The 17,322-nt window shown below is 39.8% G+C and overlaps 1 protein-coding gene across 2 annotated transcripts in view; it reads left to right on the top strand.

Annotated features, from left to right (window-relative positions):
• The window catches only part of STAG1 (stromal antigen 1), a 151,121-nt gene that overhangs the window by 129,373 nt on the left and 4,426 nt on the right, over positions 1-17,322 (top strand). For both annotated transcript variants that reach the window (XM_009887368.1, XM_009887367.1), the window contains exons 24-29: positions 1,253-1,392; positions 3,095-3,196; positions 4,751-4,899; positions 6,009-6,137; positions 10,520-10,725; positions 14,600-14,771. In XM_009887368.1, coding sequence (XP_009885670.1) covers positions 1,253-1,392; positions 3,095-3,196; positions 4,751-4,899; positions 6,009-6,137; positions 10,520-10,725; positions 14,600-14,771 — 898 coding nt within the window. The remainder of the gene's footprint in view (positions 1-1,252; positions 1,393-3,094; positions 3,197-4,750; positions 4,900-6,008; positions 6,138-10,519; positions 10,726-14,599; positions 14,772-17,322) is intronic.

The raw sequence follows: 17,322 nt of genomic DNA, 5'->3' as shown, positions 1-17,322 counted from the left end.
ATTTTGAAACACACCTTCACCAGAAATCCATGTGTAGTTAATTATACTTTGTGAGTTCAGTGTTCAGAATATTACATCAAGGATAGATTTTTAGGAGGACAGTATCTAATTTTTTTTTGATCTTTAGCAAAACTGCTGTTCTTTAACATCTTGCGATTGGACTGGGAAGGCAGCAAAAAGACTGATGCAGATCTTTGTATGTAATCGCCATTCCCTGATGCTGCTCTGACTCCATGAAGTCAGTCTGACCATCTATAACTTTCAGTATTCACAACACATCAGTAATGATAAAAAAGAAATTAAGAAAGGGATGGGGGAGTGTGCCAATGGGCTTCAATTCTGTGAGGTAAAGAATCTCAGGATTAAAGCGTGCATGCATGTTCATAGTCAACTCCTCTGCCTGTAAGAGATTTCCTGCGATCAAATATGCGACTCAAGTGCTGTAGCTCTGTGAAGACTCTAGTACAAGTGCAGCAAGAGACCCTGTGACTCTATGTCCCTTCCCCCCCACCACAGCTCTGTACTTCTTCAAAGTGGTTAGAAGATTCCCTCCAAGAATAAGCTCTTCTAAATACCACAGAATATTTACTTTTATCACAACTGATTTCATTTTCTTATCTAAGTTGTGGACTGTGCTTTTATTATATGATACTATATTTAACATTGTATGTGTAGTTTCATTTTCATTCAGAGTGGAGTCTTACACAGAGACTTAATACTTACAACATTGCCATTCAGTGCTAATGTTTGTTACAACTGAATTTTGCTTCCTGTTGTTACTCTTGATACTTTAGAGCCGTCGATTTCATATCTGAAAATCCAAGGCACGCAGTAGAAATATTGCTGCTTCTAATTTTCTTTATGTGAAATATTTATAACTTAGTCATGTTAATGAAGCATCTCCAAACGTCCTGTGTTTCAGAAGTTAAGCAAAAAGCATTCAACAAGTCTTCATCGTGGCCTTTCACAGGGTAAAGAAAACAAACGATTCAGTTCCATGCGGATTATGTTCATTTCCTACTCAGGAATATAGATAGCAGCCTTGGTCAATGGTGTGTCATGTTCCTGAACTTTCCTGAAAGTCCTAACACAGGCAGGACTCAAGAATTATCACCTTTCATTTTAGCTTCTCCTGCAACAATCCCTGCTTCATTTTAAAGAATTGATTTTTTTCTAGAAGCTACTCTTCAATAATGTTGCTTTAGAACATAGCAGTTACTTATAAACATTTTATTGCTGTTGATGCTTTCAGAGGGAGATGAAGAAGATGAAGCTAACAAAATAGAAGCTTTACATAAGAGAAGAAACCTTTTGGCTGCCTTTAGCAAGCTGATAATTTATGACATTGTGGACATGCATGCAGCAGCAGATATCTTCAAACACTATATGAAGGTACAGCTCTGTGTATTCTCCTCTTCCTAACTGAACACAGATGGTAGTGTCAGGGCCCTTCTTTCTCTCCCTTCCAGTGCAGTAGTTAAAGGTTGAACATTTTTTAAAGCTTTTTCAGCCTTATTTGATTTTTGTAATAGTTTTTCCTTTCTAAATTACACCTGCCACTGAGAAGCAGTAAGCTCTGAGCTTCCTGTCCTGTGTAGCAGGAGTGCCTTATTAAAGGCAGCACCAAAAGTTCATCCTACAAGGTGCTGAGTTCCAGAGAGGCTCCCCTCTACAGAGATTTTCTTACCCTGCTCCTCAGATTCATTCCTAGAATCCACAGAAACAGTTATCTGTTCAATGTCGTGTTTCACTGGGACTCTCCCAATCTTGGTGCTTGCTGTAAGAAAAGGGTTGGGGTTTTTTTTTGTGAGAAAAGATTGTTTTAAACAGGATAGCAGAAAAAAAAAGCTCTGCTGTAAGGGGTACACAATGAAATTCAGAAGGACTTGCTGCTCAGCTGCCACTGCGCCCTGTACTTGTGAGCTTACCTGCCAGAAAACAGGCACGTTGGCAGTCCTGACACTGCCAAGCAACACGAAGCCCCTCGGATTGCATCAAATTGCTGGGTATACCTCACCTGTCCCTCGGTAAAGGATTAGTCATCATAAAGATGACAATCAGGGAGGAAAACCTGGAGTGGGGAGCAGGTCCTTTCCTATAGATAGTTTTTGAGATATTGATGTGAAATATAAAGGATTTAAGTTTAAATCCTCCTTCTGTTCATTAGGAGCACAAAGGACAATAAAATCCCTAGTACACGCTCTAGTCATCAGCTCAGGATCAGTCTTGGTTAGGGAATTTTTCCAGACCAGGAGTTTCAAACTGAAGCTGTCCCAATCCAGGTTAGTTTCTTCTTTCCCCACTCCCCTCCTTTTGAAATTGGGGGAGGGTGAGAGAAATTGAGTGTAAATTGGAATACAAACTAGAAGGATCTCTGTACCAAAGGCGGCAGGAGCAATACTTAAGAGAAATGAAAATACGTGGTTGCAAATGCAGAAATATTAATAAGGCTGAAAGAATACTGGTTGGGAAAAAATTTTTTGTATTCTCAGCCTGGAAGTTTTAATGATTATACAGGCTTTTTTATACGAACCAAATGGTTCATACCATCGGCTGTGGTTTTCAGCAACCATTCTTCTAACATAAAGAAAATCAGCACTTTATACTGACTAATACCTTACTCTGCTTTCTGGATTCAGTGAATTCCGTTCTTGGCCATCCAACTCTCCTTGCATTGTATATGGAGCTTCACACCTGTGTGCTACTCTCTGTTTACACCTCCTTGTTGAAGGGTGTGTTGGTTCAATGTAATCTTGTTTGCAGCCATGGGTCACTTTCATCAAATATTTAGTTTGGAGTAGGAAATACTCTTTGGTTTGTTTTTCAACATATTTGTTACAAGATAATAACAAATACAGAAGTTCCTTATCTCATCGTGAGGTGCAGGCTACCAATCAATTTAAATTTTGGTACTGAAACATTGCCTCCCACTTACAAAAAACATGGACTTGAGACTGGGTTTGTTGGCAACTGCTGCCTTTTCAAAATAAGAATTCTAAGTAATCTTTCTATCAGGAAAATTGTAAGAAATTGTATAAGAGGGTCAATTTAAAGATTTAAAGAGGGTGTCGTTTTTTTTCGCATTGTTTCCTAGTACTACAATGACTATGGAGATATCATTAAGGAAACCCTGAGCAAAACAAGGCAAATTGATAAAATCCAGTGTGCAAAGACGCTCATTCTCAGTTTGCAACAGGTAAGAATATTGATTTTTGTTAGAAATGCCTCACTGCAAAAAATACTGGACAGGATTTTCTCTGGTGCCGTTTACAATGAATCGAAACCACTACACTTCTGTTAAGAGATTATCTTGCTCCTCAATTCAGGCTGTCACTGTTCATTTGTCTCAGTAATCTCTGTCTCCTTAAGGCCACACTGGCAAAGTTTTGGTCAGATTAAAATGGAAGAAAGGGAGAGAAGAGCCTTGAAGGCAATTTGGTCCATGCTGATTCATAGCATTTGCTTACTGGGACCTTGTGAACAAGGAAGAATTAGGATGACTTTTTCTTCTTATAATTAGCTGGAAGTAATGCATCTTCTTTACATTTTGTCTAAATACCAATTGATTTTTCAAACTTCAGGCTAATTAGTTTAAGTCTTCCTATATTGTTAAACATGTTTTTCCCTGAAAAATTTGCTTTACATCAACCATAAATTACTGGCTTGATAATGAAATCCATCCTTGTTCTCCCAACAGCTCCCAACTAAATACCATTTAGGCCCTTGAAGTACCAGCTATATCCATTACTTAGAAAAACTACTTCTATAAATTAGATGTTTTCAAATCAACTGGGCCTCCCCAAATCCATTCCAGAGTACTAGGGGATTTCCTGTGGCAGTCTGGAAGCTGAGATATCTGTGAAAATTTGAAAAAAACAGGTGTACTTCCAGAAGAACAAGCAAGTGTCAAAGTAGTTTCTGTTTTTAAAACTTGGAGAGAGGAAGAAGCCAGGTGCCATAGATCAGTCAGCCTAATATAATTTCCTGAAAAAAAAAAATAATTAGACAAGCTATTTGCAAGTGCCTAAATGATAGGTACCAGCCAGAATGAATTTGTCAAAGAGGAATCATGTCAAATTAAGCTGCTTCCATTAATTATATAGTAACAGAGCTTGTGGATATCGGAGAAACAGTAGATTTAATGTGACTTGATTTAATACTGTCACTGACACTGTCTCCCTTGATATTCTCATTAGCAAGTTAGGAAAATGTGGTCTAAATGGCAGTACCAGAAGAAGATGTAGAACTGATTGGAAAACTACTGGGTAGTTCATTTTTGTACTGAGAGGGCATTATCAAGCAGGCTTTGAAGGCATTTACCCAGTAACGCTGTTCACATAGTCATTAAGTCTTGAATGATGGAATAGCAATTATGCTTCCTAAATTCAAAGAAGTTGCTGATCTGGTGTGTGGTGTAGGTATTGTAGAAAGCAGCATAAGAATGCAGAACCATCTTGATGAGTTGGGAGAATAATAGATGCGATTCAATGAAGGTAAGTGCAAAATTCTGCTTAAGAGTTATTTTCCACAGAAGTACGAGATGGAGGACAATGGGCAAACAGCAGTTACACAGAAGAAAGTCTGGAAACTGAAGTGGATTAGAGGATAAATGTGAGAGAATGCTGTTACATCTGTGTGAAAGAAGTCATCGTAATGTCTACTCTTAGTCATAACAGGTTAAGAACCAAAGTCTTTGTCAAGAAAAGTGTTTTCAAGCTCACAAATTTTAACAATTGAATTCTTTCTCTAGCTGTTTAATGAGCTTGTTCAGGAGCAAGGTCCCAATTTGGACAGGACATCTGCCCATGTTAGTGGAATTAAGGAACTGGCCCGTCGTTTTGCCCTCACTTTTGGCTTGGATCAGATCAAGACAAGAGAAGCTGTGGCCACACTACACAAGTGAGTGGTGGTAAATAAACTAGATTTTTTTATTACTTCCAATTAAAACTTTTGCTCAGCATACCTTTTCTAAAGGTACGTAAGCTTAACAGGTCCTAGAATAATGATATGTTTCTTGTTAGTTTATGCAGTCAAATGGTGTGGGATGTACATACATATATGTAAGAAAGGAAGGGAAACTAGCTGCTACCTAATTATTTGTTGGAATTTATTGGACTGGCCATGTTTATCTCAGGTAAAGGCACTGGCATTATTCATATTTGTGTGGACTGTATCTAACAACTGTAGGGAGTTCTTTGTACCACTCCACTGTGGATTCTGTAGGCATAAAGGGCTTTTATAAAAAGATATTCCAAAAATATTTTTTAAATCTTTTTTCTTTTTTTTTTTTTTAACAAAGTGGATTGATGCTTTTTATGTAACTGCTGCGTAGGAAAGTGTAGAAAGGTGCTGCTAAATTTAAATTGCCATTTTCACATGCCATAAAAAGGTTAATATTTTAAAGTTTGCTATCTCAGAGACTGTCATTAAGACTAAGATTAGCAAAGCGTGATCAAAATGCTACCAGACACTTCCGTGTGCCAAGCAAAAGAGAAGTCAAGAGCTGCATGCGCCCCTGTTGGATAACGTGAAAGTAAATTGTTTTCTTTAGTCTCAAATGATAAAGCAAAGATAAGGCAGATGCATATTTTAGTGTCCTCGTAAGTAAATTCTCTTCTCTGACTTTTGATGCAAAAGTTATATCTTGCACATTATTTTTATTGCAAGCTTCTGCTTCGTGCAGAATCAAGAAAGGGCCAGTTGGCTATTCCTGCTAAGGCAGTGGCTTTCAGCACCTGCCACGTTTCTTAGATTGTGGTTAAGTTCCTTCTTACCATGGGACTGGCAATACGTTGTCTTTGAGATTGAATCCTCACAAATCGAGAGGGGACATTTGATTCCCCTTTGTCCCAAAGCAGCTGTTTGCTAGCAATGGAAGAAAAAAAAAAGGGGGTAAAAGAGTTCTGATGGGATATAAAGATATAAAGAATTTCATCACAGTTCAGATTTTGGGCAACTTTTTTATTTTGTTACAAAAGTCTGAAAATTTTAATATTTCCTTACTGTAGAGACGGCATAGAGTTTGCCTTCAAATATCAGAATCAAAAAGGACAAGACTATCCACCTCCTAACCTTGCTTTCCTTGAAGTGCTTAGTGAATTTTCTTCTAAACTCTTGCGACAGGACAAAAAGACTGTGTAAGTAATGTTCGGTTTTCTTCTCTGGGTTTTGCTGAGCTCTGTTAATCACTGCAGTGTTTGTTTAAACTCTCTGCTTTGAGGTTTTCACAATCTCATGGGGGGGCTATAGGAAGTTCCAGTGAGACATTTCACATACATAGTTATTCATTGTTATATATTTTAAAGTAATAGAAATAAATGAGAAAAGGAGAGTCAGATCCACTGATGAGGTGAGTTTGAGACCTCACAAAACAATAAAATTTCTCATGGGGCACTGAAAATAAAAAAAATAACCTTTTTTCAGGCTAGAAGAAAAAAGAAATGCAATGTTAGCAGTGCAGGAAATTTGCAGGCCTGTAAACACTGCAGTAGCATCTGTTTCCGTTACATGTTTACATTTTATGTAAATGTCTATTTGTTGTTTGTTTTAATGTATTGAGTTGAACTGGGAAATAAAGGTTTGTCAAGGCTTCTGTTACTGGCACAAGGGGATAGAGAAAGATGCTGAGAGAGGACACCGTTGTTGGTTAGGACAGCAGGGTGGTAGAGAACTGGCAGGCTGAAACAAGCAGCCTGAATTTGATATGGTGGATAATTACTGCAGTTGAAATATTAGAAATTAATCAGAGGTATTGTTGATAAGAACTGAACAAAAAGGAAGAAATACTGTTTTATGAGCAACATTTGAACAGACTGTCAAGAAGGGCTACAGATCTCAACAGAACTGGCAAAGAGAAAACTGCATTATTAAGGACAAGTTCGTAGTAAAGACGTGTTGTTAGCATCACTGCGGAGGTAACGCTCTACATTTCTGATACGTTATGTAGCAAATATCCAGGATTTGGCCAGAGTGCAGAAGTAGTAAGGGAAAAAGGAAGAGGGCTCCAGTCAAAAATCAGCCAAGCACTACATGTCCCATGTAGAACTGGATTCCTTGAATAATTTTATGACCGTTTAAAAAATGCAATTTCCAGATCTTCTGACTTAGTTATAGATATCTTTCCAGTTAATTTTTGACCACAATGAGTGTAAGTCATATATATCTACCGCAACTACCTCAACTGACTCTTCCTGTCAAACTTTTCTGTAATTTTTCTGTGAAGACAATTGTTTTGAAGGACTTTTCGATTAGGGTTAACAATTATGAATATTATAGCTTTATCTGTGCTATAAGAAATGCATTTTGGTTAACTTTATATCATTTTTATCATATACACACTTGAACCAATTTATTTTTTTTATTGTATAAATAATTTGTCAGTTCAGCAAACACAGCAGAAGTAGTAGTTAAACGAGCTTGCGAATTGGATGATCCAGTTGGGCTAGCTTGGCACTCAATTTTTGAAACTGCTTTTCATTGTTATATCCTTGAATGTTGTCAACCCCTGTCCTGTTCTTCAGGACAGGACTTAAGGATAATAGGATTTTATGACTGTCTGCCTAGCTGAACCGTAGATTCTCCTACATCTCTTAGTTTAAGTGCCATTAGCGTGATTCCTGTTAGTTTAGTGAAGTTTATCCTTCCTGTGCAGTCATCGTACCTTCCACAAGTTTCTCCAGTGTCTAAAATTTAAAGTTACATCATTCTGTACAGTTTACATGAGAGCATAATTGGACCTGATCCTTTGCATGAAATTCAGTACTTCAGGAGATCTTGTTCCTTCACCTTCTATGTTGCCTTTTAAACTTTTTTCACGACGGTTCTCCTGCTCATTGGTGCCCACATACGCAACCACTGGTTTCTTTCGCAGGGCTGTAAAGATTGCTGTGGTGCAGTCCAGTTCTCCTGGTGTTATCTGTCTTTATTGTAGTCATCTGTATCTGAGCTATTTACTTTAGCTGAATTTGAAGATCAGTGAAAAGAAATAGGTCCTTTGGGGCATGATGTATCTGATCTGTGCTAAATTACTCTTTTAAGATGAGTTCAGACATGCCCGAGATTCCATTGGCTGTGGGGACTATGAAAAGAGTCAAGATAACTTGCTTGTATGTAAAGATTTCTTCTGGAGTTACCTGCATTCCTTTCCTTGAGAGATCAGTCATGTTTGCCCCCACCAGGCGATGGCCGCGGTGCCCATAGTGCTTCACTGACATGACATACTCAGCTATACTCTGGATAGTTGATTTGCCCTTCTCTGTAGCATGACTCCTCCAATCCACAGGGACCTCTCCCTTCCCTCCGAAGGGGTTGCCTATGAGCAGGAAGGTACGTGACCACCATCTGGTGGAGAAGTCCTGTGTACGGGATCACTTACCTCCCTCCCTGGCTTCATCTCCTCCTGCCAAGTGACTGTCCCTGAACTCAGCAATGGGCTTTCAGTCTGGAGGCAAAAGTGCTTGAGGATAACCCTGAAAGTCTCCTGAGCATATGGCTGCCCGCCTCCCAGAAGTCCCCCAGCTTGGCTTCCTGACCCAAAAAAATGAATTATCTGTGCGGTATGCCTGCCTGCGTCATCTGCCCTTGGTACAAAATACCAGTCCTGTCACAGTTTGGCAAACAACTGCTCTTTTGCTGGGCTACTTCCTTTCTGGTTTACTGCAGGAGGTTTACTCTCCTTTCATCTGGAGGGAGAAAAGGGAGATGTTTCCAGTTTGGGAATGGGGCAGCAACATTGGTTTAATTTAGTTTTCCTATCTTATTTATTTATTAAGCTTCTTGTTTTACGAGTGACCTCCAGAATTAGCGATAGCCATTTATGGATTTATTCAAATCTATGGATTTAATATAAAACTATACGTTTAAGGTGCCGGCCTCTTACACTTAGCAAAACAAGATTCATACTAACACAGTTACAAACACACAGGCAGCTATAGGCAGGGAAATGCAGAGGAATTCATCTAAGACAGTATAGAGGTGAATTGCCCTGTGGAGGCATTTATTTCCATTTGTTTCTCTCAAACAGAGACTGTTAGCTTAGACTAGACAACTGACTGTTGGGTGTTTGTACTCAGATGAGACGGAGCCTCAGCGTGGCGTACTTACAAAAAAAATCAGAGGTTCTGTCCTCGTTGAAGCTGGTAAGAACTGCCACTATGAAGCTCCTCTAAAATCCTGAGCAAAATTGTCTGAAGTTTGGCATCTAATCAGTAAAGAACCCCCGAGTGGTGTGGTTTTTCCTTCTTCACAATTTGGGCATAACCTGTTGGCTCTAGTTTTATAAATATAAATTGGATGTAGGAGAAGTTCTTCCTTTTCCAGACTTTTCTGCAAATCAATTCTCTAAAGTCATGAAGCGCTCAAGTGTTGTACTGTTTGGTGCTGTAGAGAGAGAGAATAAACCAAGAATTGCCCATTCATTGCAAGGTTTGGATGTTACTCAGTATACACATGAAAAGGGGAAGGAAAAAGCAGTCACAATATTGAATAAAACAGTAGACAGAAAAACTGCTGGGTTTTGAGCAAAGTCAACCTATTCACTGAATCAAAGCAAAATCCCTTTAAAAATTGGTTGTGACTGTTACCCGGGTATCTACGGTGTGGCTCCTTGTCCTGTTCTGATACCTAGATTGTGCAAGAAGTTTGAGCCTGCCATGAGCTAACAGAGGAGAAGGGAGATTGAGAGTTCATCTCCACACAGAATTTGTGGGTTTGACTCCCACTGATGGCGACCTGGCAACGTGAAATGATTAAATGAAATCATGATAGAAGGGTGCAGCCTAATGTATTTGCGGGAAGGGTAGAGGTAACGTTGAAGAATCCTGAGGTCTCTTGCCTAAATTCTGAATGCTTGCTTCTGCAGCTTGAAATTCATTAGAATCACTTTCATGTGGATTTGCGTATTCATTTTAAGGACTACTTCTAGTACCATAATTAAATAATCAGTGGAAAAAGAAAACAACTCAAATGCCTCAAGACCATATATAGGGTTCCTCCCTTAAGTTAACAAGCGCGCGTTGGACTTCTCCATGTCAGTGGAACAGATCTTCCGTTTTTTTTAGCTGACAAATAACTGCTTGCATTTGAGGAAACCATTTTTGTTGTTCCAAGAGGCAAAAGGATATCCTACATCCTTACAACGGTGATTCTAATTCAGTCTGTCTGTTGACGCAGTAGCAATACACAGAAGTGGCTTCCTCGCTATGCAAAGTAGGAGAGGAATTGAAGTAGAGTGTGCTGTGAATGATCGCAGATAAACGTGGGAGGAAGATGTTGGGGAGAGAACGTTTTGTGTTGTTTATCTGAGTAACCCGTGCATGATTATTACTTTGTTTTGAGGCAATGACGCGTATTCTTATTCAGTCAGAGATACAATGCCCTATCAGCGTATGCTATTAAGGTAAAGTAAGGAAACACCATGCAGGATTTGTGTTAAGCTCTCAACAATATGAAGAGGGGGTGCAAATTAATTAAAGAGGAAGAAATGTGCTGTGCCTCTGTACTCATTGTCTTTTATTTTCAGTCACTCCTACTTAGAGAAGTTTCTGACAGAGCAGATGATGGAAAGAAGAGAAGATGTATGGCTTCCACTCATTTCCTATAGAAACTCACTAGTTACGGGTGGTGAAGATGATAGAATGTCTGTTAACAGTGGAAGCAGCAGCAGCAAAGCCTCTTCAGTGCGGAATAAGAAAGGACGACCACCGCTCCACAAAAAGAGAGTAGAAGGTTCGTATGGCTTTATGTTGCCTGGTAAAGGTATTTCTCATTTTGTACATATATTGCAATCTTCCTTCTTAGAAGTCCTTATGGTTTATCAGTTCATGCTGAAATTTATGATATATTCTGTATGTAGTAAAAACAAGACATCTGTTCTGCAAGTTCCAATCAAGTTTGAAAATGTCTTTATGAGAAATGCCATTGCGAGTCCCTGTTTTTGTCTGTCTTCACTGAGATTTGCGGATTCAGAACTGTTAAAAGCTGTTGTTGAAGTTTGAAACGGGGTGTTTGAGGGTTTATCTGCTCTACACCTTTCTCAGTCAGGGACTTCTGGTGTTCTGCCTGCGCTCCAGTCTGAAGCAGTTGTTAATTAACAGGGTGTTAGAGCAAACCCAAGGCAGAAATTCTGATATAGAACTGTATTTTGTAGGACCACTGGAGAACGCTAAAAAAACCACCCTTTTCAGTTTAAAATGGTATTGATTTCCAGTGTTTGTATTTGCTCTTTTCTGAGAGTTCAGGCATATTCCTCGGGAATTTGGCTATGACAGCCAGTTTCTTACAAGATTGCATATGTTCTTGGTTAATCCATATGATGTAGTTTGTAGTTTTGTGAATATAAATTTACTGTTTCACTGCAGAGGTAGGTATAAGTGGGATCTTTAAACTTCAGAGATTTTTCCAAGGTCAGTATCTACGATAGTAACTCCTCAGCGAGGAATCTAATGCCAATTTGCCTGAATATACAGCAATTTCCCAAAATATTCCTCAAAAGTTTGTCCATATGCACTTCTACAATCAGGTCCATTCTCCACTGTAGCTTACCTTGAGCAGTACGTGCACCGAGTCCTTCTGTTCCTTATAGCCAACCTAGGGTTTAGGTAGATAAAATACTGCTTTCTTCAGGATGCCATCATTTTCACAGAATTCAACTGCTGAGGTTTTTTTCTTTCCTCTTGTTACTATTTTCATTCTATTTTATTGTATTCTATCAATATCCCTTTTTTCTCCTGGAAAGTGTAGTAACGCTTTTGCTTCCCTGTAAGGCACATCTCAGTCTTATGACGTGGTGTTTATGGCGGTGTTTGCCTTGTGCTTTTTCGTGTCCTTCTCTTTCAGTGGTCAGTAGAAGGGAGAATTGACTTGCAATACTTTCCATTTGAAATATCACCTTCCTTTGCAACAGCTGTCATCAAGAATTTTCCACAAATATCACCGACTTAAAAATTATGTAGGCCAAATACATGGTTACTCGGGTATTTGTTCAGTTCCTGAAAGGTCTGAATGCACAGCAGTTTGCACCAGGAGATCATCTGCAGTACAGACTATGCCAAGACCCACTGTGGGTCTGACAAGATTCTGACATGTATAGAGGGTATGAGCGTCTGTTTACATTCTACCAACGCCGCGTCATCAGAAGGCACCTAGAATTTATCTCACCTTAGGCAGAGCCGTCTAATGTTGCTGTTCACTGCAGTAACCCCAAATTCCCCCGCTAGTAATCTGTGGCCAGAAAAAAGGCTGATGAACACTGTCTCTCATGGGGTGCTTTTGGGGGGGGGGGGGGTACGGGTATTTCTTTTGAATACTACAAATACAGCTCTGGATCACAGTATGACATTCAAGGACAACACATTTTGAAGAACGTTGGTTAGGAAGTGATTCCACTCTCCGTTCTTCAGTATGAAACCTAATAGACCTTAAATTCATTGATCACTATGCAGACCTTCATTACTCATGAAAGCTTTGCTATACAACCCCAGTAGCTATGTCCAGAAGGGGTATATAGCTCATGACTGTTTGGTTTAGCCCATAACAGCATAACTGTCTTTTTCTTGATAGGTTCATTGTAGAATTTGACTGCCTGGTAGATGATAGAACTGAAAAGTTACCAGGAATTGCTCTCTAATGACAACAGTAGCACACGCTCTGTGGCCTTTCCTTACATTGAAGGATATGCAATGCAAGCACCAAAAGTCTTCGTTTAGACGTGTGTCGATACAGGACATTTGATATCATATGTTAAAAAACCCCACAATAATATAAGCAGCTGGAAAGACACCACATACTTAATTTTTGGATGCTTCTTGATGTGCACTAGGCGTTACTGATTGTGGTATGCCCTAAGTACACTTCCTTTTGAATCCTGGAAAAAGGAAAGCCAAGAAAACCTGCAGCCAGGTTGTCTGTATTTTTCATCGAATCATCAAACGGTTTAGGTTGGAAGGGACCTTAAAGATCACCTAGTTCCAGCCCCCCTGCCATGGGAAGACATAGATTTCTGCACAAGCAAGGTCTTATTTTGTGTGTACCAATAGTGAGCTCATGAAATAATCAAGAGATTTGATCCTTGTATGTGAACTTACTGTTCTCTCATCTGTATAACTTGAGCTATGAAGAACCAGTCTTAGGAACAAATTAACTGATGGTATATACATTAATATGTACACAAGTCTTTGTTGTTTTTTTATCTTTACATATTTTTATAACTCTTCCCAAAATCCTGTATTTAATCTTAATCTGGCGGTACAGTTACAAATTTGGACCTCTCGTTAAATCCTGCTAAGGTTTTTTTCATTTTAAATCCCACTTTAAAGGAACTAAAGCAAGCGCAGGATCACTGCCGAAACTATCCTTTCGTCAGAGAACCGTAACTAGTCCCCCATGGTTCCTTTCTCACCTAAATCCAGTGTATATTGGGTTTAGCAGACTGTCCAGGTTAGAGAACATTCCCTGTTGCTACTGAAAGTAAATCTGCTCTGTGACATTTCTTCACAATGCCTTAAGGAAATCAAACATAAATAGGATTTTTTAAAAATCCCTAAAAAATTCAAAGATAAATTCAAGAATAAATAGGCAACTTTTTAGACAACATTTATGCCCAAAGAGATTACTCTTTGCAGACCCACAGTGGGTCGTGGCATAGTCTGTACTGCAAAGGCATAGGAAAAACTAAAATATCCATCGACACGCCCATCTACTTTCTCACCACACATTTCTTCCTGTTAGTAAATCTGCAGTCTTGTCTTCCCCTCTCTTGTCATCTTCCCTGTCTTTCACTTGCTGCAACTTACGTTTTTTTCTGCGTCCCTTGCCTACGCACTTGTCTGCTCTACCACGTTCTCCTCAAGTCCCCCCTCGTCCTTCCTCTCTGCTTTGCTCCCTTCACAATATGAGCACAGCGTTCCGCTTCCACCTTCACTCACCTCCCATCTGCTCTAAATGTGCCGTCTGAAGTCACCATTTAAAGTTCACACCAGCCAGACCACTCCTCTTGTCTAAAATGCCCCCTCCCTACTCCACTGAAATGGTTCCTACTGAAGTTTCTAAAGATCTGTGCTGACCAGATTTGGGGTTTTATCATCCACCCTCAGTGTTTAACTGTTATCTCGTTTGCTGTATGCGTATGAGATTAACAATCTTGTATTTACATTGTAAACTCAGGAATTGGGATTATCTTTGTGAGAAATCTGTGCGAGGCATACGACAGTTCAGGTAGTGCTGCAATAGAATATTTGTTTGCAATGTTGGGGATTTTTTGTTTGTTCATTAAACATTTTTACTTTAAATTGTTGTTATTGCTGGGAATGGCTGGTAGCAATCCTTCCTTAAAAGAGCACCAAATAAAATCGTTTTGCGTATTTATCCAGTTGATCTCTTAAAGGCAGACTTGTTTTAAAAGACACTAAGCTGTTGAAAATCAAATTTGGAAAAGGTGCTGCAACTAAAATGAACTGTGTCAAAGCGTGTCAGTAGATGGAAGGCTGTCATTACTAATGCAGGGTGTTCGTTCAGTGAGTTGGCTGAAGGAAACCTGAAGGCAGTAGCACTGCACTGCATATTACCAGAACTGCGTCAGGAGTTTTAAATGTTCTTTTTCTAGACGAGAGTCTGGAAGGCTCATGGCTGAACAGGAATGAAAACATACATACTCCAGGGGCACTGCAAGCACCACAGCTCACCTCAACTGTCTTGCGAGAGAACACTAGACAAATGGGAGAGCAGATCCAGGAGCACGAGTCGGAGCAGGGATCTGAACAAGATTTTTTACACAAGTAAGTGTTGGAATTTCAGTATCAAATACAGCGAGCCAGGAAAAGGAGTTGCGTATCAGTTATACAGATAGTCTTCGTCGGTGGCTCCATGTACGCAGTGTTTATTTGCAAAAATAACTGGACATGTCTTGGCTATAGCTCAGAAATATTTCAATTCTTTTCAGTTCCCAGGAAAAATATGTTGTGATGAAATCATGCTACAAATTCCTTATGTTAGAATTATCTTTTAGCATAACCATGCGATTATGGTAAATTTTCCTAGTGTTTGTACCCCCGGGTTGGATTGAACTGTTTCTCTAAAAGGCCTGTTAGATGTTCTCTTTTCTTTCCCTCTGCCCTATGTCATAGTACAGTTAAGGTTCTCCAGACATCCTAGCTGATTTGTTGTAAGTTAACTCTTCGATCCAGTTCTAGCTGCTGAGCTAGTAATTCCTGTTTCTGGGGTAATTTTATTTTGCCCTAAATTTATATATACTTTTTGTCACTCAATTCCCATTTTATCACCTCCATTTAGAGGCGAAGAAATGTTCATTATTATCTGTCAGTAGTTTCATTAAGAATAGAGAAGTCTTCAGAGAATGCTTTTATTAATTTGAAAATACAGAATAACAATATCTGTTTTGGAGAGTATTTTCCTAACTTTTATAGCCAAATGTACTGATCTGATTTATCTGTGTAAAAAAAAAAAAAAAAAAAAAAATATAGTCACGTTATGCTGGCCAGACGAATCGGGTTTCTACCAATGTAGTATAGTATAAAATAGCCAGATTATACCTCTTTGTTTTCCTCCAGCTTTTGTCCATCCTGTTTTTCTTGATAAACATCCCCCAGCTTCCCAGTTCTTCCTGAACGTGCACTCGCCCTGCCCGATGCTAAGCTGAACTGTTTCGTCCTGCATTCTTTAATCATAGCGTTTTCTAAATAGGGATATTTAATAATGGTCATTTTGCCTGGGAAGGTAAAATGTTCTCCAGTCTCAAATGACAAGGGTATATGTGTACGACCGTGTTGTACATATAAGCTATTAAAGTTTGCAAATTTGTGACCATGGGTTCTCAAAAAATCTGAGCAACTTGTAAAGAAACGTACTCTTTTGAAAGCATAACCTCTTTGCCTTGCCTTGTGTGTGTAACGCGCGCAGGCATCAGCAGTGCGACAGATTAAACCTCGATACGCTCCATGTGCCCACCGCACGAGATACTTGCAGCTCAGCTGGCTACAAATACCCATTAATTTTTGGAGCACGTAGTATTTACCATTTCCATACGTGAGTTCAGCCAACTTTCTTTCTCCATATTAACCATGTAACGTCACCATAATACAGTGTGAGGCAGGGTGACAGGCTGCCCGGGTGGCACATGTGGTCCTGCACAAAGGCCCGGCACGGGCTTACGTGTTCCCAGCCGCTGCTGGCTGGAAGGAAGGAGGGCTGGCGTGTAAACAGGTGAACGCAAGGCACGCCTGGCCATGGATTTCCTCACCTACACGGTTCGGACTGGCAGGTAATCCCAGCTGGCCACAAAGAAAGCACAGCTGAGGAACGGCCCCTGTTCATGTCAGTCCCAGAGCATCTTTTCACCTTAGTCCCGTGGCACGTGAGGTCTGGGCTCATCTCTCTTACTTGCCTCTCTGTGGTCAAGGATTTGCCTCCCAATCTCCTGCCTCCCCAGCTGTTGCCATAACTTCTAGATTGTAAGGAAGATGTTGTGGCTCTCAGTTTCTCCTTGTTTTTTTTCTACTCTGTAGTAAAAACGAAACAAAATTGCTGAAGCAGAACTTTATTTCCAGCCCGCTCTGATCTCACCTATCACTAAGTTAAATGTCCCTCTGTGAACATTTAATTAGTTATGGAAAGTGGGACAGCTTCCCATCAGTGCATTTTACTCGTGAGCCTGATGAGCATCCACTGCCTTAAGCTGTGGGAGAACCTTCCCCTTTTCTGGGGAGAGAGTTGAACCAGGCTCTTCACCCTGGGCTTGAACCTCTGTTTCTCCTATCTCAGGTGACCGCTGCGAGCAGAGCACTGTTGAGCAAAGGCAGATCATGTCGCTGTCCTCTCTGGTAGTTTCCAAGAGTTGGGTTCCACATGGAAGTTCACAGTGTGAACTGATAGTGGAGAATCCTTCCCTTTCAGCCTGGAGTTAGCTGCCACACACGTTTCCTACGGGTCAGCTTAGGAGACCTAAACCCTAAAATAAATACAGAGCAGTCAGTTCCTGAAGTAATGGGGTTAACCATGTCCAGAAGAATATTTTGTTCTAGGTTGTTTGCACGTGGGTTATCCCAGTTTATTATGTCAGCCTTATTAGGGTACGAGACCGCATAATAATAAAAACTGGTGTTGCTCTTGAAGAGCTGCACGTACCTTACTGCTATTTCCTTGTGCTGCAGTACACAAATCATATCAAACGCACTGCTGTCTACTACTGGATTTAGATGGTATTAAAAGTACAGCCTTGAAGGTATTCACATGTGGATAAGTTGCTGGATGCTTAAGTTGATCAGGGTATATATTTAACAGCAATTTGTTTTTCACGTTGTCTGATGTTTT

The sequence above is a fragment of the Charadrius vociferus genome, unplaced genomic scaffold (assembly GCF_000708025.1).
Source record: "Charadrius vociferus isolate BGI_N301 unplaced genomic scaffold, ASM70802v2 scaffold406, whole genome shotgun sequence".
Classification (NCBI taxonomy): domain Eukaryota; kingdom Metazoa; phylum Chordata; class Aves; order Charadriiformes; family Charadriidae; genus Charadrius; species Charadrius vociferus.
The sequence above is the reverse complement of the archived record's forward strand: the minus strand, read 5'-3'. Positions and strand labels throughout refer to the sequence as shown.